Genomic DNA, 24,988 nt, shown 5'->3' with positions numbered 1-24,988 from the left:
CCTGTTGGAGTCAGTCCTCTCCTCCACTAAACTGGGGATATCCTGGTTCCTTGTGCTAGCGTGTGTACCTCCTTCACGTCAGAATCCGCATTGTGTGCTGACCGTGGAGGATATACCACCAAGCTTAACAAACTCCAAGTTGATGCATTTTAGGCATTTTTTTTACTGCAATTTTAATAAAAGTGAATGGAAGTGATTTTTAAAAAGCGCTCAGAAATCGCTAATCAAACACAAAGCACTCAGAAAAGCGCTTATAGCGTGGCTGAGCCCTAAAGGACTATTTGGGCGCCCCATTGACACTTATGCAAAATATTGGCTATTGGGCGCCCAAAGAAGAAATTAGGTCATCTGATTGACAGCGGGCGCCAGGCCCATCCAACCAAAATTTTTTGTTTTCACAATTAGTATTTCGATAAAGAATTACAATATTGTCAATTATCGTTTTGAACTTCATTACCTTACAGATTTATCCCTTTTTTATTAACGTTATTTGCAAAGAAGAAATTTGGGTGTCCGATAAATAGCGGCCGCCAGAACCATGCAAACTTAATTTTTCATTTTGAGATGATAATAGTGTAAAATATTGTTTTGAACTTTAATATCTTAGAAATGTATCGCTTTTTGTATTATTGTTATTTGGAGTGGAGAAAGGGTGTTTTAGGGTTAGGTGTCAGGGCGGAGTGGGAGATATATCTCTGTAAATGGACAATTGTGTGTAAAAAAAATCAAAACATTGTCATTTACAGAGATATTTCTCCCACCCAGCATGGGTATGTGTAAAAATACACCCCAAAACACATTATACTACTTCTCCTGAGTACGGCAATACCACATGTGTGGCACTTTTTTGCAGCCTAACTGCGCTAAGCGGCCCAAAGTCCAATGAGCACCTTTAGGCTTTACAGGGGTGCTTACAATTTAGTACCCCCCAAAATGCCAGGACAGTAAACACACCCCACAAATGACCCCATTTTGGAAAGTAGACACTTCAAGGTATTCAGAGAGGAGCATAGTGAGTCCGTGGCAGATTTCATTTTTTTTTGTCGCAAGTTAGAAGAAATGGAAACTTTTTTTTTCTTTTTTTTTGTCACAAAGTGTCATTTTCCGCTAACTTGTGACAAAAAATAAAATCTTCTATGAACTCACCATGCCTCTCAGTGAATACTTTGGGATGTCTTCTTTCCAAAATGGGGTCATTTGGGGGGTATTTATAACATCCTGGAATTTTAGCACCTCATGAAACATGACAGGGGGGCAGAAAAGTCAGAGATGCTTCAAAATGGGAAAATTCACTTTTGGCACCATAGTTTGTAAACGCTATAACTTTTACCCAAACTAATAAATATAGGGTGAATGTTTTTTTTTTTAAATCAAAAACATGTTTGTCCACATTTTTCGCGCTGCATGTATACAGAAATTTTACTTTATTTGAAAAATGTCAGCACAGAAAGTAAAAAAACATTTTTTTGACAAAATTCATGTCTTTTTTGATGAATATAATAAAAAGTAAAACTCGCAGCAGCAATCAAATAGCACCAAAAGAAAGCTGTATTAGTGACAAGAAAAGGAGGTAAAATTCATTTAGGTGGTAGGTTGTATGACCGAGCTATAAACCGTTAAAGCTGCAGTGGTCTGAATGGAAAAAAAGTCTCTGGTCCTTAAGGGGTTTTATGACTGCAGTCCTTAACTATTTGCCATTCCTGGACGTGAAACTCACGTCCAGGAAGCCATGTGCGCTCCTGCGCGTCCACGCGGCCGATCGCGCGCGTGCACGCGCGCGATCGGCCGGCGGTTTGTTAGCCAGTGAATCAGTGAATCGGGCAACGGTGCCCGATCACTGATTCCTCTCCCCCGCAGAAAAAGCGACAGCTTCTCTCGGAAGCTACGCTTTTTCTGCCTCCTATGTCGCTCTAAGCGTACGTGGTACGCTTAGAGTGACGTCACTGTAAACAACTCATGGCTGCCATCTTGTGGCCAAAAAGTAAACTACATCTAAATGTTAAATAAAAATAAAAATACACATATATTTACAAAAAAAATACAATTTCAATCCCACCCTCCCAAAAATACCCACATAAAATGTTTAATTAAAAAAAAAAAAAAACATTACAATAAAAAAAAAAAAAAAAACACAAATATTTACCTAAGGGTCTAAACTTTTTAAATATCTATGTAAAGATGAAATATTTCTTTTTTTTTTTTATTATAAGCTTGTAAATAGTGATGAATGCAAAACGGAAAAAATGCACTTTTATTTCCAAATAAAATATTGTCGCCATACATTGTGATAGGGACATAATTTAAATGGTGTAATAAACGGGACAAATGGGCATATACAATACGTGGGTTTTAATTATGGAGGCATGTATTATTTTAAAACTATAATTGCCGAAAAGTGAGAAATAATGATTTGTTTCCGTTTTCTTCTTATTCTTCCTTTTAAAATGCATTTACAGTAAAGTGGCTCTTAGTAAAATGTACCCCCCAAAGAAAGCCTAATTGGTGGCGGAAAAAACAAGATATAGATCAGTTCATTGTGATAAGTAGTAATAAAGTTATAGGCTAATGAATGGGAGGTGAACATTGTTCGGATGCATGAAGCGAAAAACGACTGAATGCGAACTGGTTAAGTGGTTAAGCAGTGACTAGTTAAGCAAACGTTCATTCTGTTACCTGTCCTGATCTTCTGAGTTCTGGTTTATGCGCTCAGCGCTACCTTGCGCTGAACCACTACAGTGGAAGGATTGTTTGTGGCTGTTCGGATCTACGCCTGCTCTGTGCGCCACATCTCCTGTTGGAGTCAGTCCTCTCCTCCACTAAACTGGGGATATCCTGGTTCCTTGTGCTAGCGTGTGTACCTCCTTCACGTCAGAATCCGCATTGTGTGCTGACCGTGGAGGATATACCACCAAGCTTAACAAACTCCAAGTTGATGCATTTTAGGCATTTTTTTTACTGCAATTTTAATAAAAGTGAATGGAAGTGATTTTTAAAAAGCGCTCAGAAATCGCTAATCAAACACAAAGCACTCAGAAAAGCGCTTATAGTGTGGCTGAGCCCTAAAGGACTATTTGGGCGCCCCATTGACACTTATGCAAAATATTGGCTATTGGGCGCCCAAAGAAGAAATTAGGTCATCTGATTGACAGCGGGCGCCAGGCCCATCCAACCAAAATGTTTTGTTTTCACAATTAGTATTTCGATAAAGAATTACAATATTGTCAATTATCGTTTTGAACTTCATTACCTTACAGATTTATCCCTTTTTTATTAACGTTATTTGCAAAGAAGAAATTTGGGTGTCCGATAAATAGCGGCCGCCAGAACCATGCAAACTTAATTTTTCATTTTGAGATTGATAATAGTGTAAAATATTGTTTTGAACTTTAATATCTTAGAAATGTATCGCTTTTTGTATTGTTATTTGGAGTGGAGAAAGGGTGTTTTAGGGTTAGGTGTCAGGGCGGAGGTTTTAGGGTTAGGCGTCAGGAAGAGGGTTTTAGGATTAGGCACCACCAGGGAAGGTCTAAGAGTTAGGCACCACCATGGGGGTCCTAGGGTTAGGCACCACCTGGGGGGGGGGGTTTCTAATGGTTAGGCACCACCATGGGGTCCTAGGGTTAGGCACCACCAGGGGGGGGGGGGGGTCTAAGGGTTAGGCATGTGTAGAGGGAGGATTCTGCGTGAGAGTAGGGTTAGGTGTAGTTGTAGTAAAATATTGGTGATATTTACCAATGTTTTACTATGCTAATTATGACTAACTATATTTTCGTTTCTATTGTTATAGACCATATTTTGCAATTATTATTACCGTTAACATCTTTAATATTGTATATTGAAGAAAAAAATATTGTTATAGACAATATCTTAAAATTTCGGCTACACCTCGCATCCTTTTTTCCAAGCGCCCTTATTTGATGTATGCCTGGGGTGGCATGTATCAACAGCACATCAGAAACTGAAAATGTCAACAAGCCAATAGAAATGTTTTATTCTGCATTTATTTTAACTGAAGTGCACCACCTGGTGGCCAAATGTAAGTACTTGTCTCCCAAGTTTTACTATACTTTCTGTGCAACCTAAAAGTATGAGAATTAAAAGATATAATTGAACTTTTGCACAGTGCAAAATGTTGGAAGACAAAGAGAGTTGAATGGTGTTCCAAAAAAAAAAAAGAAAGAAAGGCATGTAAGAAGACCTGAAGACTAAAGCATAAAGAGATGACTAGAACTGAGGAAATTACCACATGCCGAACAGAAGATGCATTTGATATTAGCCCAGTATAGCAAGTACAGTTACCACAGTATAGCAAGTACAGTTAGCCCAGAATAGCAAGTACAGTTAGCCCAGTATAGCAAGTATAGTTAGCCCAGTATAGCTGCCCCAGTGTCGCCAGTACAGTTAGCCCAGTGTAGCCAGTAGTTACCCCAGTATAGCTGCCCCAGTGTCGCCAGAAGTTAGCCCAGTGTAGCCAGTAGTTACCCCAGTATAGCTGCCCCAGTGTCGCCAGTAGTTAGCCCAGTGTAGCCAGTAGTTACCCCAGTATAGCTGCCCCAGTGTCGCCAGTAGTTAGCCAAGTGTAGCCAGTAGTTAGCCCAGTATAGCTGCCCCAGTGTCGCCAGTAGTTAGCCCAGTGTAGCCAGTAGTTAGCCCAGTATAGCTGCCCCAGTGTCGCCAGTAGTTAGCCCAGTGTAGCCAGTAGTTAGCCCAGTATAGCTGCCCCAGTGTCGCCAGTAGTTAGCCCAGTGTAGCCAGTAGTTAGCCCAGTATAGCTGCCCCAGTGTCGCCAGTAGTTAGGCAAGTGTAGCCAGTAGTTAGCCCAGTATAGCTGCCCCAGTGTCGCCAGTAGTTAGCCCAGTGTAGCCAGTAGTTAGCCGAGTATAGCTGCCCCAGTGTCGCCAGTAGTTAGCCCAGTATAGATGCCCCAGTGTCGCCAGTAGTTAGCCCAGTGTCGCCAGTAGTTAGCCCAGTATAGCTGCCCCAGTGTATCTAGGAGAGGTGTCCTCTCCCCCCCGCGGCCGCCGCTCCTTTTACCTTATGAGCGGGCGGTCGCTTCCTTATATTCCCCATAGCTCCTCACCTCTTGCAGCATCTTGTATTACAGCAGCGCTTCCCGCGCGCCTGCTGTAAGGAAGGGAAGGAAGCAGGGCAGCGGCTTCCTGTAGCGGCGATCGCCGTTACCATGGGAACGCTGCCCCGCCCCCTTCCCTCCTTACAGAAGCCGCACAGGAAGCGCTGCTGTACGAAATGCTTCAAAGAGGAGAGGGGCTATGGGGAATATAAGGAAGAAAGCGGCCGCCCGCATAAGGTAACAGGGGCGGCGGCGGCGGCGGGGAGAGAGAGAGAGAGAGAGAGGGAGAAAGGCCAGATCCACCGCGGCCCCCCAGAAATCTGCTCACGGACCACCAGGTTGGGGACCTCTGCATTAGAGTGCTTTTAGCCTTACTTTCGAATCAGCACAATTGCTGGTGATTTCAAAAGTGCTAGGCTAATGCATGTGGATGGAGTGGAGCCCATAAGATCGAAAGCGATTTGCCAAAATCACAATCATGGGTGCTGCAAGATTATTGAAGCAATTTAATAGAGGACAGTAAGGGCCCAGAATCGCTTTCCTTTAAATCGCTATGGAATAAGTTTTAAGTTCCAAGATAGCTCTTAGCATTTTGAGAGTGATTTTGCAATCGCAGGTGGGCACCCAGCCTGAGACTGCATTTCAGATTCCATACCAGACCCCATTGGACTGGAGTTACACTTCATCCGCTAATCTGCAAAGCATTGTCAGTGAGACCCACACTGAACTCAAACATCACTTTAACAATCTATAATGCCCTTCTCTTTGTCATGTTTCACAATTATGGCCCCTGTACAAAAAGTGCTTCAATTACTCCCACCTGCATAACAAGTACCACCATTATGTCCCCTATATAGCAAATGCCACAATTATTGTCCTCTGTATAAGAAGCTTCCTCATTATCTCACTCTGTGTAATCAGTGCCACTGTTATGTCTTAAAGTATAGCAAGTGCCACTATTATGTCCCTTCATATAACAAGTGCTGCAATTATATAGAAAAAGTGCTACCTTTATGTCCCTCTGTATAATAAGTCCTTTTGACTATATAATTGATTGATAAAGTAAGTTCCCTTGCACAATAACTGCCACAATCATGCCCCATTATGTAACAAGTGTCACAGTTATGTACCCTTGCACAAAAAGTTCAGCACTCTCTTCTCCTATATAACAAGTATCACCATTATATTCCACTCTATAAGGTGTGCCGCCATTATATCCTCTTGGATGTTCTGAAATTTGAAATCTAATATCATAAATAGCAAAGCTATCAATTCTGTAAAGTAACTGTAACGATTGGTGTCAACACGCAGAGAGAATCTGATTATTGGTGATCTGCAGAATCACCAGTAATGCAGATATAAACCAGATTATGAATGATCTGCAGAATCACTAATAATCCAGGTATGTCTAACCTCTGGACACCTGAGATATGAGTGTACGGTGTAACAGTAGCACTTTGAGTGAGAACCACCAGAGGAACTGGAGATAGGAAGAAGAAGGGAATTCACCCCAGACTGTGGGTGAATCCCTATAGGCCAAAGGCTCCCTAGGAGAGGGGCCTAGGCTTGGTTGCAGGAAGCCCTGCTGCTAAGATGAACAGACTTGCCCTTACTGGATGCGAGATCCTAGCTCTCTACACCCTAGTGGCGGGCCAAGGTAATACAGGTACACAGTGCTAGTCTTGGGTGTAAGGTCCGTAGTCACAACACCCTGGAACTAGTCTATCTCATAACATAGAATGATACAGTAGCCTAGACTTGGGTGTGAGGTCCGTAGTCACAACACCCCGGAACTAGTCTATAACATAACATAGCATTGACACAGTTTCCTAGACTTGGGTGTGAGGTCCGTAGTCACAACACCCCGGAACTAGTCTATAGCATAACATAGCATTGACACAGTTTCCTAGGCTTGGGTGTGAGGTCTGTAGTCACAACACCCTGGAACTAGTCTATAGCATAACATGCGAGAGTATTCTAGCTTAGTGTGAATCCCCAGGTCCGTCCTGGTTCTAACACACTGTTGGATCTGACTGAGGTCTATGTGCTAACACATAAAGCATTTGCAACGGCAGACAATGTGAGACTGAGGGACGAGTGGTCATATAGTGCAGCGCTGGCCAGCGCCGCCCAGTCCCTTCCAGCCAATTCGCATACATCCTGGGATCAGCTGACCAAGGGAGTCAGCTGATCCCTCTCTGCTTCCCATAAAGCTTCTGTCTTTCCGTGCGCGCGCGCGTGTATTCCTCAGCCTATGTGCACAGGAAGGCTGTACCAGATCAGGCACATGTCGCCGCGCGTAAAGCGCCGGACTGGACGCAGAAATAGCCGCCACGCCGTCAGAGCACGCGGCGGCAATTCCGCAATCCTTCACAGTAACCTAATTTTCACCTCTTGCACGTGCAACATAATGTCTGCAGTTATCATCCAAAGCATCACAACAAAAGTTTAGATTAATCAATAAAAGGGCAAGCATCATCCAAGAACTCATCTTCTGCAGTCATCTTATTCCTACACTCCTTCTGTTCATCACTTCTGAACACCATTTTGAGGGAGCTAAACTTCATCACAGGAAACAGTGTTTGCTAATGACACAGGAAAAAAACATTTACCTTTCCAAGAGAACACTGATCTATAGAGCCTACAGACAATAGCAAAGCCCCCATATGTGATATCATCACCAAATTTGCTAGATATGTAATGCTGGGAATACACGGTTAGATTTTGAGACATTTAGATGGCTTGATAGATAACTTCCGACATGTCCGATCTCCCGCCCGATCGTTTCCGTGCTCTATTTTGCATGGGGAACAATGGGAAAAGATAAGAAAAACGAATGGAAGAGAATCGGGCGTGAAATCGAGCAGGGAATCAATCGGGCGGGATAATCGAGCCTCAAAAACGTACCGTGTATTTCCAGCAGTAGGGAGAACAAGTTAATCTTTTTGATTCAAAAAGAACTTGTAGTTTTTGAAAAAATCTTACATTTGGGGTTACAAAAGGAATTTTTGTGCAGTTAAAGGACAGTTGATGTATCTTACCCATCGTTACTGCAGCTGTACATATAGCCCCAGCAAAAGCAGCAAAGGTGTCGCCGGTGGCAGATTTTAGTGCTTTTGCTAGGAATTACTGTACAGCCGGATTACTACTGTATAAAGATCCCTGGCAAAGATACTATTATTTGCAGTAAGAACATATTTAATACTTGATGTATTTTCCTACCCCCAGGCTTCTTTAACCTCTTGAAGCCTGGACTGTGTGAGCTATAACGGTCCACGTAGCCCATGAAATTCTGGAAGAGAAGGAATGTGAATTACCATCAGGAGTCTGTCTCCAACCTCGCCTCCACCCCCCATGTATATGCGGGCATTCATCTTTTCTGTTCCTGCCGGTGATAATACAAAGCCCTGGCCACTGCAATGCATGCTGGGAGATGTAGTTCATTAATGCCCAGGCCAGGAGATGGAGTCACATTGATGGACTACATCTCCCCACATGCATTGCAGTGGCCAAGGCAGGGACAGACTAGATGGATGCTTGCATATGCACAATGGGCTAGGGAGCAGCCATCCAACGGTAATAAAATGCTTGCTGTCCCCTCCCAAATAACATTTACAAACCTTCCGTAAAGAGAACCGGAACTGAAAATAAAAAGTCAAAATAACCATACACAGGTCATACTTACCTCCTGTGTAGTCTACTCCTCAATTTCTTTCTCCTCTCCTGCATCCCGTTTGTCCACTGTGATCAATGGATTTCTCTGTCCTCCATTTTAAAAATGGCCTTTACCCCCTAACAGCTTCCTGGTCAGCACACTGTTAAACTGTAATATTACCCACTTGGCCCTAGGGGAACATGGTCATTACCTTGCACATTCAGTTGTAACTGACAGCTGCTGATTTATATCTGACAGCAACTGGTATATTTCAGTTCTGCCAAAATATTGTCAGAACTGGAAGGGATCACTGTAAGAAGAAAATGGTGAGCTTCTGAGAGGAACTGATGGTGAGGTTAGTATGTAATATCTATTTGCAGCTACGTCATGTGTTTATTTTAAATAATTTTCCTCGCTTCAGGTTCCCTTTAAGGAAATATGTTACATTAACTGCATTTAAAAACATCTGTAGAGCGCTTGCTAGTGTAATGCTATGGGGGATTTTTTTTAAAAATCACCTCCCTCAAGTGGGATCACACCCATAGCATTAAATTAGCAAGAACTTTACAAATCAAAAGTGCTTTGAAAAGGCTTAGAAAAGCGCTGATAGTGGGTCCCAGGCCCTAAAAGAATGCTATGGTCTGCAAACTACAGATGATGTGAGGTCCAACATTGTGTAAGGCTTCTGCTTGCCCATTCATCTATCTGGAGTAAAGTAGCCTACAGGCTAGAGATACCTGCAGGCTAGAAAAGAACATAGACACCTCTAGAAATGGTCCTCTTAATACTAAACAATTCAAAGGTAATAGTCAAACGAGTAAAATAAAATAGAAACACAATGCATTATATAATGTACAAAGCAGCAGAGGTGCCACTTCCAAATTAAATGTGTGGGCAAATCCTTACATCTCTGTTTTATTAAGTATATGTACATGTCAGACTAATCAGTGTGTTCTTATTTTTAGGCTAAAGCCCTCAAACATATTTTGGAATGTAGGAAATTCCGAGGAGTGACACCAAAACCACTGCTGGTACTTAGATATATTACATGATGGATAAAATAAGTGTTCCGCCTATGTGTAGCCTCTACAAAAAACAGAGTACAATTTGAAAGGGAATATAAACTTTTTTTTTTCATTTGTTTAATTTACTACGTTTGTTATTAAAAATAGTTTTAGTAGTATAAAAAAAATCAGGCAATATTAAATAACACAAATGTAACTAGTTTTCAAGTCTGAAATCTGTACTCTGTTGGCAGTAGTGACTGTCCAGTTATTTCCATCTCCCTGCATGAGTAATTAGCTGAGCGTAGTGTAGAGTGGGAACTATTGTAGTTTATTGTTATGTGCATATTATCTTACAAATATATTTTGAAATGCCATTTTTAGTGTGAAACAAAATAGGTGAATCAAATATGCTAATAAAACATACATTTCACTTCTATGTCAGGTGTATGTTGTGGCAAACTGGGATTGGTGAATAACAATGCAATGAAATATTTATATTGCTTGCCCTACTAAAGAAAAATGTTATTTATGTTCAATTACTGCCTCCTTGTGGTTATAAAGAAAAATGAATGCTTGCTTCATCATTACCATATCTCCATGAGGGCGCAGGCTGCTTTCCTCCTGATGCCTACTAAGGGATGAATGAGCTTCTCCTTGAGAATGGGCACTGCTCCAGTATTAAGAGCCTGAGTAGCATCTTTCTGAAGGCAAAAATGTAATGTTTCCAGAATCACATCCTGTATTTCTTCGTGCTCTGACTCCAGCTTTTTCACCAGCTGTGCCACCAGACCCGCTTCAACAAGGGCAGCTGCACCTGCAAAGGATAGTCATAATCTGAATTCAAAGTGCTGCATATTTGTAATAAAACCTTTGAAAGCAGTAACAATGTAACAGTTGCATTTTTAGTTTATAGAAAACAGATAAAATGACATTAAAAATGTGGCTCTTGTTGAATGCACACATTGGTACATTAACCAGAAGTGGTAAACAGTACAATAGAAATAATGACAATATAGTGATTAAAAAACGAACAGTATCATACTAGACAAAAAAAAGGGAGTGAGCCCTGCCCTTGTGTGCTTATGATCGAAAGTAATGGGGAGGAAATAAGAGGTGGGGAGATATATAATATTTTTATCCACGGCTGCGATTGTGGACTATATTCAGAAAAGAACACAGCTTGTCTAGAGACTGAAATGACCTTGCTTAGTTTGTATGTTTGCCTGAAAACAATATTTAAGGCATAATATTGCATTATGTCTGTTGAACCAATAATTCCCAGATATTTAATAGTAATGTTGGTGTTCAATTCAGCATAGCCGAATTGGAACAACTAAATTTTCCTGACTGCCACTGTTAAGCACCGGGGTCAGGAGTTTACTGCCTTGTGAGCCACATTGCATTTCACGTACTTCCAACTTCCAGTTTGGAAGGAGAAAGCATTAGAGTCACGTGAAATGCAACGTGATTCACAAGGCAGTGAACTTCTGACCCTGTCCGCTTGTTCAGTGCTGAACAGAGTCAGTCAGGAGTATTCAAGTGTTCCAAATTGGTTATGTCGAATTCAAACAACAATACTATTTAATAAAGACACCCATTTCAGTGTGCTAGGTGTTATGGGCATCTATGGGAAAGAATAATGGACTTATCCCAATTTATTCTGAACCCCGAGATTTCCCAAAAAACTAAATGGTAAAGACAGCAGCCACAAGCGAGGAGCCAGAATTTGCCAGGTAAAGCATCATGTCGTCTTCATGAAGTGAGACTTTCTCAGTTCTCGCACATATTTTGAGCCCTATGTCCAGTACTCACTGCAATTCACATACATTATAACGTGTGCGTTATGCAACATGCACACTGTGAACCAATATTTAGTGAATATGGCTTAATGTAGCTGAAATAAGGTGTTTAGGGATAGGGATCAGGAAGGGATTTATTTTCTGGGAGGTGAGGGTTAGGCGATAGAGGAAGGGGTTCATGTTAAGGGAAGGTTAGAGTTGGGAAAGAAAAGAGGATTGCTTAGGGATTGCTGACTGTTGGGGAGGAGGACCAAAACCCAAGATTAAATTACTGTCATAAAACTATAGTACAGTGCAGGGAACAGCATTTTGAATTCTTTCTTTTCCTTGCACTCCTTGGCTGATAGTGTATATAATAATGTTCTATTTTATTTCTTCTATGTAATAATTATCTTAGAAGCATCTTGTCAGGTTGATTTAAGAGCAGTATTCTTTTTCAAATGAATTATTGTAAACAGGAAAGGAAGGCCAAATTTTTTTTGTACATAACAACAGCAGGGGTTTGCTGTGCATTATTATTTCATGTAGGTTTTAAGTTAGTTGATAAGTTACAAATGACAGACAGCAGAAAAGCTGTCATTAATAATTTGAAAATATTTATATGCACAAATCATTAATTATTGTGCATAAATAGACACAAAATGAATGCAGAACTTTCCTTGTTAGTTTTTCATAGCAGTAAATCATGAGATACAGTAATGCACTAAGTGTTAAGGATAAGTACCAGAGGCGCCAAAAAGAGTAAAAACAATTATAAGAATTAAAATGGGGGGAGACATACTCACCACCCTTCCAACAGACCGAAACCAATAAAAACCACAAAGTTTGGTCAAAAATTCAGCAATTTAATGGTACTCCCGGGTGCTACGCGTTTCACGGGATTATCCCGCTTCCTCAGGCAATCGAACAGGAGCACAAGCAATTGGGGGTCTGGACACAGCTTAGCGCCATTAAATTGCTGAATTTTTGACCAAACTTTGTGGTTTTTATTGGTTTCGGTCTGTTGGAAGGGTGGTGAGTATGTCTCCCCCCATTTTAATTCTTATAATTGTTTTTACTCTTTTTGGCGCCTCTGGTACTTATCCTTAACACATTGCGATCCACCTATGGTGGCAAGGATTCTTCCTAAAATTTCTTTCTACAGAGAGCGACATCTTATACCTGAGTGGGGTCAGGTCCTAATTCTCCCCACCGGCATATGGAGTGGTTGCCTAGGGGCAACCCACGTTTGTGAGTATAAACTCGTTTTATTTCATTTTGTCCTGTTTCTTTGACATACTGCACCATTTGGGCTCTCGGTCTTTTGTTTTTGTTTCCGAAGTGCAGTAATGCACTAAGGTGTAAGCATAGGCACTATAGAGGCTTAGTGTTCCAGGCCCCTTGGCTTTTTAGCCCTGTGTGAAACTGGAAGGACCCACACAGATATTGCCTATTCTACTGCCTGTCTCCAGCACGATTCTCTCTTTCCCGGTTATAACCATCACAAAACAAAGCCTTGTTGTGAGAGAACACGGAAAAGCCGCCGCGTGTACTAACAGCAAGGCGGCTGATTCCGCGTCCAACGCGGCAGTCTGCACGTGGAAGCGTGCATCTAGTGACATGGCAGAACGCGGAAAAGCCGCCGCATGTACTAGCAGCAGGGCGGCTGGTTCCGCGTCCAGCGCGGCGGTTTGCACGCAGCAGCGTGCAGCTGGGGTGACTGAGCCTGTTGGTTCACACAGGTTTAGGAATACGCGCGCGCGCTGAAAGGCAGAACTTTTATGATGGTCAAGGGAGGATCAGCTGACCAGGCCGGTCAGCTGACCTCAGAGCTGGTAACCATTGGTTGATCAATTGAGAGTGGCGCCAGAGAGCACTGCTCTATATATTGTTACTGCTGGCCACTCTCAAATTGTCTGCCGTTGCGATCACTACGTGGAAGTACTCAGACCTTAGTCAGACCCAGCAGTGTGTTTGAACCAGGAGGACCTGGGAATTCACACTGAGCCAGATTACTTGTGTTATTATTCTGTTATACTCCAGACTAGTTCCAGGGTGTAGAGACCACGGATCTCACACCCAAGACTAGGGAACTTGTGCTATTATTCTGTTATACATCAGACTAGTTCCAGGGTGTAGAGACCACGGACCTCACACCCAAGACTAGGGAACTTGTGTTATCATTCTGTTATACATCAGACTAGTTCCAGTGTGTAGAGACCACGGACCTCACACCCAAGACTAGGCATTGTTTGATATTTGTTATGACCTGTTGCTTTCCTGTCTATCCCTCTGCTTTCTGATTCGGTACCACACATATCTGATATCACGTTGCCAAACCCTGCCTGACTTGGATACCGAATCAGCCTTCTGTCTTTATACTTTATCTGTCCGTGTGTTGCCAACCTGGCTTGCCCGACCTCGAGAGCTATCTCTCTCCACTTACAGATAGTCTCCAAGATCAGTCAGTGACATCCACCTCCAGGTGTCACTCACTCTCTGGTCCTTCCTACCTTCAGCCTGACTCCACCCCTTGGGGAGTCTCAGGCTACTGGAAGGTTTCTGTACTCTCCATAGCAGTGTCTTCTGTACTGCTTAGGGTCACCTGTTCATCAGGTGGGTTGCTCAAAGTCATACTGTTACACCAAACACTCACCATATATATATATCTAGAGGTGTCCAGAGGTTAGCACTATATCTGTATTATTGGTGATTCTGCAGATCATCCATAATCAGGTATAGATCTGTATTCTTGGTGATACTGCAGATCACCAATAATCAGATTCTCTCTGTGTGCGGACACCGATCGTTGCACTTGTATATTTATTTTTAGGATTTGTTCCTAACAAACTATTTTTGTATGTGGCTCTTGTATGAGTCTGTTATCATTAGTGATCTCAGGCAACCAATGAGACTCCAAACATTCACAGTTGAGTGTCCTTTATGGAGAGGCAGGGAATGTAAATATTCAAGGTAAACAGTTCTGCCTGACTGAAAGGAGAAAAACTCTCTTTAAAGAACTGTAGTTAACCTTCGGCATCTCTACATTGCCTGATGTGCTGTTTAAATTAGCTGAATTGCATCAGAGAGTCTGCATTTTGAAGCTGTATGCTGGCACATTTTATGCAAATGCATTAAGTCATTCCAGCATTCGAAACAACAGTAATGCTCTCCAAATGCTAACATCACCACTACCTATCAAATTCCAGAACAGTAGAACAAAGTGAGGTCAGTCTTTTACTACAGCCTCTTACTAGCCCGGCAAGATACCCCAAACAGCTGCAAAGAGATTTCAAAGAGCGCAATTGGCGCAATACCAGCTGACAGCTTTACAAGACAGCTTTCACTGTGAAACATGCAGAGTTGCAGAGCTGTAGCTTGGGTAAATACATCAGTGAAATAGCCTATGTAATACAGCTTAAAGGAATACTGTAGGGAGGTTGGGGGAAAATGAGTTGAACTTACCCGGGGCTTCTAATGATCCCCCACAAACATCCTGTGCCCGTGCAGCCACTCACTGATGCTCTGGCCCGCCTCCGATTCACTTCTGGAATCTCAGACTTAAAAGTCTGAAAACCACTGTGCCTGCGTTGCCGTGTCCTCGCTCCCGCTGATGTCACCAGGAGCGTACTGCACAGGCACAAACCATACTGGGCCTGTGCAGTATGCACCTGGTGACATCAGCTGGAGCGAGGACACGGCAAAGCAGGTGCAGTTGTTTTTAGACTTTAAAGTCTGAAATTCCAGAAGTGAACCGGAGGCGGGGCCCAGAGCATTGGTGAGTGGCTGCAGGTGCAAAGGATGTCTGCAGGGGACCATAAGAAGCCCCGGGTAAGTTCAACTCATTTTCCCCCAACCCCCCTACAGTATTTCTTTAAAAAATAATTTAAATATGTAGAGATGATGGATAAGGATTGTTTTTTGCCTCAGGGATAGTGGAAACACACTAAATCTGATAAATAAAATACTGTACAGGGCATGAAAAAACACATTCCAAATAAACATCCAATACAGATTATGACGTGTCTTAATGAAATACAGTATTTCTTTGGTATAGTTTAACAAAGACATATTTCAGGCATATAATTCCCTTCAGTAATAATGTTTGTTTCTCTTGACTGAATTATAATCCTGTGTTTGGATATAACAATTGTGATGTGCATTGAACTGACCTTTACAAACAATATACAAGTTTTGCAATTAAAATCAGAATGATTTTCTCATTATAAGCTTACATTGTTCCTATTATGTTGCGTACATGCTAGTTCTTTCTCCATGGCTCAGATCATATTTCCTCTGTGAAAAATCAACAGCTGAATCATTACTCAAGTGCAATGTACTTTATAAACACACTGGTAAGATTCAAAAGGACTAATGTAACAATCGGTGTCAGCACACAGAGAGAATCTGATTATTGGTGATCTGCAGCATCACCAAGAATACTGATATATATACCCGATTATTGATGATCTGCAGAATCACCAATAATACAAGTATAACTAGCCTCTGGACACCTCTGTAGTGTGAGTGTTTGGTGCAACAGTAATGACTTTGAGTGGGACCACCCGGGGAGTAGGTGATCCTTGGCCGTATGGGAAATACCTCCCTCTGGGAAGTGTGAAGCCCTTCCAACAGCCTGAGACTTCCAAAGGGGTGGAGCCCCAGGCTGAATAGCTGTAAGGCCTTGTGGCTGAGTGACACCTAGAAGGTGGGCGTCACAAGCAGGACTGGAGACTAATCTCTCAATGGAGAGGGATAGCTTGCAAGGTCGGGCAGGCTGGGTCGGCAACACACGGGCAGATAAGGTACAGAGACAAAAGGCTGATCAGGTATCCAGGGACAAGCAGGGTTGGCAACAGGTAATCAGATATGTGAAGGTACCGAATCAGAAAGCAGAAGGATAGTAAGGGATGCAATAGGTCATAACATATATCAACAATGTCTAGTCTTGGGTGTGAGGTCCGTGGTCTCAACACCCTGGAACTAGTCTGAGGAATACACAGTTTCCCTAGTCTTGGGTGTGAGGTCCGTGGTCTCAACACCCTGGAACTAGTCTGAGGTATAACACGATGGTAACACAGTTTCCCTAGTCTTGGGTGTGAGGTCCGTGGTCTCAACACCCTGGAACTAGTCTGAGGTATAACACGATGGTAACACAGTTTCCCTAGTCTTGGGTGTGAGGTCCGTGGTCTCAACACCCTGGAACTAGTCTGAAGTATAACACAATATTAACACAGTATTCCTAGTCTTGGATGTGAGGTCCGTGGTCTCAACACCCTGGAACTAGTTTGAAGGATAACACAATAGTAACACAGAAGTAATCTGGCTAAGTGTGAATTCCCAGGTCCTCCTGGTTCAAACACAATGTGGGATCTGACTATGGTCTGAGTGCTTTCATGTAAGTGTTCGCAACGGCAGACAACTTGAGACTGATCAGTAGTAACTATATATAGAGCGGCGCTCACCAGCGCCACCCCTCGCTGATCAACCAATAGCTACTTGCTCTGAGATCAACTGACCAACCTGGTCAGCTGATCCCTCCTCGTTTGCCATAAAGGTTCTGCCTCTCAGGGAGCGCGCGCGTATTCCTCAATCTGTGTGCACTAACAGACTCAGCCAACTCAGACGCACGCTGCTGCGTGCAAACCGCCGGGCTGGACGCGGAACCAGCCACCTCGCCGTCAGTCCGCGCGGCGGCTTTTCTGCAAACTCTTACAACTAACTGGTAATATTGGAAATACAGTAAAATCCTCTTATAGTAAACTGCAACGAACCAGGCCAAGTTGTTTACTATATCAGAGTTGGACATAAATTGTATGTTTATACAGGCGCATGGTCGGGACCAAGGGACTGAGTTTACTATACCTAGAGGTTTACCATGTCAGAGTTTACTATAACAACAAAGCTAATCGTTTGCCTGGGCAGTAACATGGCCATTGGGTAATACTGTTTTTACTGTCCCTACCACAGGTTTAAGCCCTACATAAGGTACAGGAGTTTCTCAAAACTTAACAGAAAGTTGTTTTATGTAGAAATTAGCAAATGGCAATCTGATGATGGATTGTGAAATTTTAAAGGCTTACGTACATCTCTCCCTTGGCAGTTTTGCCAAGGGTGCAAGTTTGTCAAAAAGTGAGTGTGGCGACATGTAGCTTATTACTGCCCTCCCCAAAGAACATTGTCATCTTGTGGGCTCCCATCACATTATTCTGTCCAGTTCCCCCCCCCCCCCCCCCCTCCCCAACAGCATTCCATTTTTCCAGGCTTCTGCCATGTTGCCCGCTCCCCCAATTTAGTGACTCCACCTATTATAGTGGCATCCTTATAGTAGTGCCATTTAAGTGTGTCCCTCATTATTGTGTGCTGTCAGTTTTCCCAATTACAATCCTTACTTTATTACTCCTCTTATTATTTTGCTCCTTCTATAATAGCGCTATTATAGATAACCCTATTACAATGCACTCATTATAGTGCTTTTTCCTATTGTAGTGCGATTTCCTATTGCTTCTCATAAAATTGTGTTTGCCTATTTTGTGTTTCTATTTTATTCCCCTTATTATAATCCCACTCCGCTACAATAATGTGTCCTTCCTGTGATCCCTCTGCCATGCAAAGCATGCAGTGAAGTGTACATGTGCATATTATACTTACCTGCTGGCTCTATATCAATCTTCCACAATGACCACTGAATTAGTTTGGAGAAGAGATGCAGTACTGGCTGGGGATAAAGATGAGTTGCATAAGACTAATATCTAGTAGAAATGCACACTCCAATACAAGCTCTGGACAAGGAGAAAAGCATCTAGTAAAAGGGGTTCAAAGAGGAGGAAGTGGACTTCATTGAAAAGGGGTAGAAAATTATATTTTTCTGCAAATTAGGGCAGAGTAGAAGAAATGGTTGCCAGGAACAATGTGTGCAGGGAGAAGGGACACATTACTGTTTAACTCTGTAGGGAAAGAAGGGGGGGGGGGGGGAGGCAGTCTAGGAAAGGGGCCAGAATGTATTTCACTAAAAGTACAACTAAAGCTTTGTTACTGCAATAGTATATGGCAAGTACAGTATGTATGTATATATATATATATATATATATATATATATATATATATATTTTTTTTTTTTTTTAACTAATTAATAATCGCAAATATTTTTTGTTTTAACCAAATACCTTTTGTTTTAATCTTCAGGATCACAGTTTTTTTTCCCTTAAAAACCTAAACAATTTTCACATTTTCGCGCTACTCCCATTCATTCAGCAATAACTTTATTGTTACTTATCACACTGAAATGATCTATATGTTTTTTTTCGTCACAAATTAGGCGTTCTTTGGGTGGTACTTTTTGCTAAGAATTATTTTATTTTATATGCATTGTAAAGGGAATAATAAGAAAAAAAATAAAAAAAATCATTATTTCTCAGTTTTCAGCCAATATAATATTAAAATAAAATATGTTCTGATACACAAAACCCACACGTTTTATTTTCCAATTTGTCTTGGTTATTACAACGTTTAAATTGTGTCCTTAGTACAATGTATGATGATAATATTTTATCTGGAAATAAAGGTGTATTTTTTACGTTTAGGGATTTTTAATACCATATCACTTATTACAGGACTTTTGTTTGCAAAATTAACAGTAATATACCCTCATGACATACATATTAGAAAAGTCCCTAAGGTAATTATTTATGTAAAAAAAATTAAATGTAATTTTTTTCATTTTTTTGGGTAATTATGGGGCAGGGTTGAAAGGGGTTACAAAATAAGAATAATAATAATACAAAACTAATAATACTTTTTCTATGTAAAACAGTATAGAGGTGTAATTGGGTGTATTTTTACTTTTCGACCACAAGATGGTGCTACTGAGACAGTGTTCTATCAATAGAAACACGTAAGTGGTGTATTTTGAATAAGTGCTTTCCTCTAGTTGCTGCAAGCTCTTGGAAGACACAGGCACAGTGATCGGGGTTGAGAATAGCTGATTCTCATATCCTGTTCACAGATGGAGTGGGCTGCGATGGTGAAGTGAACGAAAACAGCATGGGGATCGTGAACGCAGCGGTAAGCTAACAGTACGCATAACTACACTCCTGATCCGCACGTGAAGTTTACAGGGGCGTAGATATGCGTACCAGGGATCCTGAAGTGATTAAGAAGGCATATTTCTAATTTGCATAGCATTTTTAGTAAGATGGTTTTTTGGTCCTTTTTTAGCCCCTTACACACTCCTAGAAGTTCTGGTTCACCATGAGCTTGCTGGGCAATTTGTAAATCTGGGTGTTTCAAGCCCTACCCCATAGAGCCATATTAATCTATGCCATGCACTGATGAGGATCAACCAATCCGAAACAGGCTGTATGCATGCTTAATTAGTATGGCTCTGTACAATTAACAAGCTGACACATCATTGTATTCCAGCAGTTCTGGAGGCATGTTTAGCTGTAAGGGATGATTTGCAAATTCAATAATCGCAAATGCCTTCTGTTTTAAGAAGGCAAAATTGTGTTTTACAAGAGTGTTAGTACAGAGAAAACAATCCAACATGTAATTACCTTCATTCTTTATGACCACTGCTAAAATGAAGCAGCAGGTGCTAAAGCAACCAATTAGCATCAGATGGGCCAATTGTACCTGTATCCAAGCATTCCCTCAACATTTTACAGTCCATACTTATTTAGTAACTAGCAAATGGGCTCCCTTTGGGAACAAACAGTTAGAAGATGAGAAGTAGCAGATGGGAAAGGTTGGGGTAGCATGCATTAGGCAATGGAAAGCTGAAAGTAACAAAATCAATAAAAGAGTGCAATGAGGAGTGGTAGGAAAGGTGAGAGAGCATGGGAGAGGGGAAGAGGTACAGAGGAAAAGCAGGCAAGGCATAAGCTAGGAAACCTTTACCGCTTGTATGCAGAACAGCTGAACTGTAAGGAATGGTAAATACTCAATACAGGAGGTAGAACTTGTAAAACGATAGGGGCCAAAGGAGGAAGACAGGACTATTTGTTCCCAGCGATATTGGGACGAGTGACAAATGCGACCCACGAGGTTGCCAGAGTAACGTGGGCGGGTGTGTGATGCCACACACGCCCACGTATACACCAGCAACAACGCTGGCCACATGTATGTGGACTGTGGATGGAGCCAGCGGCAGACACCGACAGGTAAAGTACACAGCACTAGGCACAGAGGGGAGGACATTATACATGGGAAGGGGGGGGGGGGGGGGGGGAATTGGCGTGGATGTGGCGTCACACTCCGATTTTAGCATGAAATAGATTGTGAATCGGCCTGCGGTGTATGGGTAGCTGACAGATTCCTCTCTAATGAGATTCGATCAGAGAGAGCTTTGTATTTTGGTTGAATCTAGCCATCATCGCTAGGTGTATGGCTACCGTTACACAAAATAGCTGCAAAAGCTGTGAACTGAAGGGGGAACATGAGGCGCTACATACGCTGACAGACAATATAATTGCATGCAATTATATTACAATGAAGCTTGCACACTGGCGCACTTACGGTGCAGTGCAGCGATTTCTGGCGGAATAATGTAATGCACAGCATGCAGTGGATTCCTGCCCGATGCAGGCAGTACAGGCATAAACTCTGGACTGTATGCTGCACTGTATGGGTCCTTTTATATGACCTTTGCGATACTATTTTTCAGGATGCAGAACGTAACGAGTATAGAGTTAAAGTACCCTTATTGTAACCAGGCTTAATAAAGTTATGGTTTTAAAAGTAAAAAAAAAACAGTGCTCCATTATAGTGGCTAGCTGTGTTCGAGCATGTCGATTACAGCGCAGGAGATTTAGGAGCAGCTGGCGTCACCATAGACTGATGACCGTAATAGGAATTACGGCTATAGAGGCACACAGTGAGTAACTTCGGTACCGTCAGAAGATGGAAATGAAGTTACTTTTAAAACACTGTAACTCGCCCGCCAGCAATAGCTGGAAGCCGAATTGCATCATTCCCCACTATCCACATGGACCTGGAGGGGGAATAGTAATTAATGCAGCCGGGACTTGTGCAGGAGCAGGGTAAGCCATATATCGCCTGTATCCTGTGCCCAAGTCTCCCGGCGGCGATTTCTCCCATACGCAGCTGTGTTTATGTGCATTACAGTTCTGTAACATAAACTACTTCTACTACCTCTACAAGGCAACTTTAAGATGTGGTGGGTAGAATTTGTGAGTGGAGAGATCAGGGAACACGGACAGGTTTGGGTTGAAACATTAAATGCTTTCTGTATTCCAGATTTAACAATATAATATGTATTCAAGAACTAAGTTACATTCCTTTACAAGCAGGAAGTTTTGAATCAGGAGGATACCATTTATTGACTAACTTAAAAGAAAAGGAGTAAGCTTTCAGCTTGATCCAGTAGGGCCCTTTTCCACCGGCTGCATTGCCGATCGCGTTTTTGGATTGCCACAATTTTCTGATCACAAGGGCACTGCCATAACATGGTAATCGTGCTGCCTTTTCTCCATTGTTGTGCTTCGATGTTTGTCCAATTCCAAAAGCGTTGCATTTCCTACCTGCCACTAAAAACATCCTCAATTCAAATGATAAAAAAAAGCAATTGCAGCATATTTGCGGTGCTGATTGCGATTTTCGGAGGAAAAGGGGCCGTAGACTGAAACACAGTTTATATATGTTACGGCCAGAACTCGAAGTCTGGCCTGTTTGGGTTCTGGCTGGGCAAAACGCGAAGTGGCCATGCCCCTACGGCCAAGACATTTTTAGAAATGAAGATTTCTGGCCGCATAAATTAATTAGGTGGCGGTCTCGCTGACATTGAGAACCGGGCAACATGAAGATGGGCAGGAGCCCGAAACAGTGGACTGTCTTGCCTTACGGTTCTTTTTAATATGTGTTTTTGATATCAATAAAACAAGATTTATCTATTGAAGCGGTGCGGATTTCTACTTGTTTAATCCTATTAAGATTGCCGGCAGCATAAATGAATTATTTCCCGGGCGGCAATGTGACAGATGAAGCCGCCTCTTCGCCTCTGCCTCCTCTCCTATGCAGCTGTGGCAGCCATAGACACGGGTCCCCCAGAGTCGTTCGTAGCGGCAGGGAAGCAGAGCGGGAAGGCTGCAGACATTGCTTCTGCCAGCACCCGCTGTGCAGAGGAATGAACGACTCTGAGGGACACGCGTGTCCCCGGCTGCCAAAGCTGCATAGATGCCTTGATTACAACAGGACGTCAAAAGGAGTCTTGCAAAAAATGTTCAAAAGTATATAAGCAGGGTGTTCTTATCAGCATACAGGAATTGAGTCTGAAGAAAGCTTTTTAGCTGAAAGCTTACTCTTTTTCTTATAAGTTAGCCAAAAAATGGTATCATCCGGATTCAAAACTTCCTGCTTTTACTAATGGCTAACATGGTACAATACTCTACTGATACATTTCTTCACTAGATTACCTTAATATCAGATAATGTTGTTACCTCCATGCTTGGAAAATCAATGACTACTATAATGATACTGAAACATTTTTATTAAATAAAAAATGAAACTAAGGTACTCCAGATATACTTATATGTATACCTTTCCTATGTTTTCTGTATATTTCTGACACCTGGTACTGTTTCTTATTGATGGTCTAACGGCCTAAGAGTGTGTCTATGTTTTTGCCACTGTGGTTTAGCTTAATGCAAATTATCACACTGGTGTGTTTATTATAACGGCTGTGATTGTGCCGATTCCTATGCTATATATGGGTGGATCGGTACTTATCCTATACTGCTGTTCTTTCTCTTGTTTCTAATGCATGGATGTTGGGTGCTTTTACATGACTCATTATACTTTATTTGGTTTACTATTGGGCTGTTGTATCAATTCCATTGGATTCTATTATCTTTTTCATATATATTTTTTTTATACCGTTATATATTTTTTTCTATATATACTTGTGCAGGATTATTTGCACTTAACTGGTGGAAAAAGACAAGAAAAATAATTAGCATTTGAACTGCTGTGATGTATACTATATTACATATAAAGTTAGTGTATTATCATTCAGACATTTATCATTGATACATACTGTTTGATTTGATATCTTTACATTAATTACTGGTTTCTGTTTATTTGGGATACAAGATCTCTTTAGCTACCATGTGTCATATAAATATGTTTTGAAATATGATTATTTTGCCTCTGAAGAAGCTGCGGTTTCAAGCTGGGAAACATGTGTTATGCCTCATTTCACTGTGACATAAGAACTTTTTAATGTGGTTCATTGAACTGGATGTTAATTATTGCCCTATGTAATTAAAAGCTATGTTTTATATTATTGTTGGGCCCCTAAAACACTAATTTTTGCTTTGTTTTCTCCTTTGCTATATGCTGTTAATAGAAGGATGGGCATCAGCTACTTTTATTCGATTCTATATTAACACATCTAACTAGCCCTACTAAGAAATTGTCTTAGAACGTCCCTATCTAAGTTGTTGAACAGCTTTTTCAAATATTGTCTGGTCTCCTGAAAAGTAAATAGAAGCTAAAAAGCTGTTTCTGTTTTCTGACAAGGATGTGACATATCCACGTATTTGCCATACATTTTAAGGTGGCAAAACCATAGCAAAGGAATCTGAAAATATAAAATAATATTAAAAAAAGAAGTAAAAAGAAAATTAAAACAAAAAGGTACAAACAGTTTAAACAATAAAATGGATGAAAAACAGATAAATCCATTCATTGCCGTTCAATAATGACAGAAAGTCAGGAAGAATGATTGACTTTCCATCCAGTTATATAATTTACCATATGGAAGATGTTGTCTCTTTGGCTGAAATAATGATTGTCCCCTCCAGGTGAAATGAGATTACAGGCTACGCCTGGTCACTGCATCAGAGGTGTGGGCCGACCGTCACACTACTGCTTCACATCACCATTTCCAAATTGATGAACAAGCCATTTGTTCTAACAAGCATATCTGGTCAGAAAAACACCTCACATCACACTTCATAACATGTTCTCATGCTTACACTAAACACGCTTGATCTAGGATTTATTTTTTTTAAATGTCTGCAGTTAGGTGCCAATCATTTGTAACCCTCATCTGGGTCACAACACAGTTTCACAGTGTGAAAAATCAGTGCATAAGCAGATGTGCCACTGCAGTCACACACATACCAACTGTGAAAGCAACAAAATATGGGCGGTTCTCACTTTATTTACAGAGGAACTGTGACCAAAGATTAACTTTCATCCCAATATGTAGCTGATACCCCTTTTCTCATGAGAAATCTTTACCTTTTCTCAAATAGATCATCAGGGACGTCTGCAAAGCTAATTTAGTGGTGAAACCCCTCCCACAGTATGATGTCAGCACCTAGGTCCTGACATTACACTGTGGGAACCTTGTTGCATTGTGGGAAATAATAGCTTGTTTCCAACTGCCAACCAACCAGTATCTCCCTCTCCTTATGTATATCTATAAAAAAAAAAAAAAAAAAAAACAACTGCC

The 24,988-nt window shown here is 41.5% G+C and overlaps 1 protein-coding gene across 3 annotated transcripts in view; it reads right to left on the bottom strand.

Moving 5' to 3' along the window:
* RSPH14 (radial spoke head 14 homolog) overlaps nt 1-24,988 on the bottom strand; it is a 271,996-nt gene that overhangs the window by 11,248 nt on the left and 235,760 nt on the right. For all 3 annotated transcript variants that reach the window (XM_068238355.1, XM_068238359.1, XM_068238353.1), the window contains one exon: nt 10,322-10,547. In XM_068238355.1, coding sequence (XP_068094456.1) covers nt 10,322-10,547 — 226 coding nt within the window. The remainder of the gene's footprint in view (nt 1-10,321; nt 10,548-24,988) is intronic.

The sequence above is a fragment of the Hyperolius riggenbachi genome, chromosome 1 (assembly GCF_040937935.1).
Source record: "Hyperolius riggenbachi isolate aHypRig1 chromosome 1, aHypRig1.pri, whole genome shotgun sequence".
NCBI lineage: Eukaryota > Metazoa > Chordata > Amphibia > Anura > Hyperoliidae > Hyperolius > Hyperolius riggenbachi.
The sequence above is the reverse complement of the archived record's forward strand: the minus strand, read 5'-3'. Positions and strand labels throughout refer to the sequence as shown.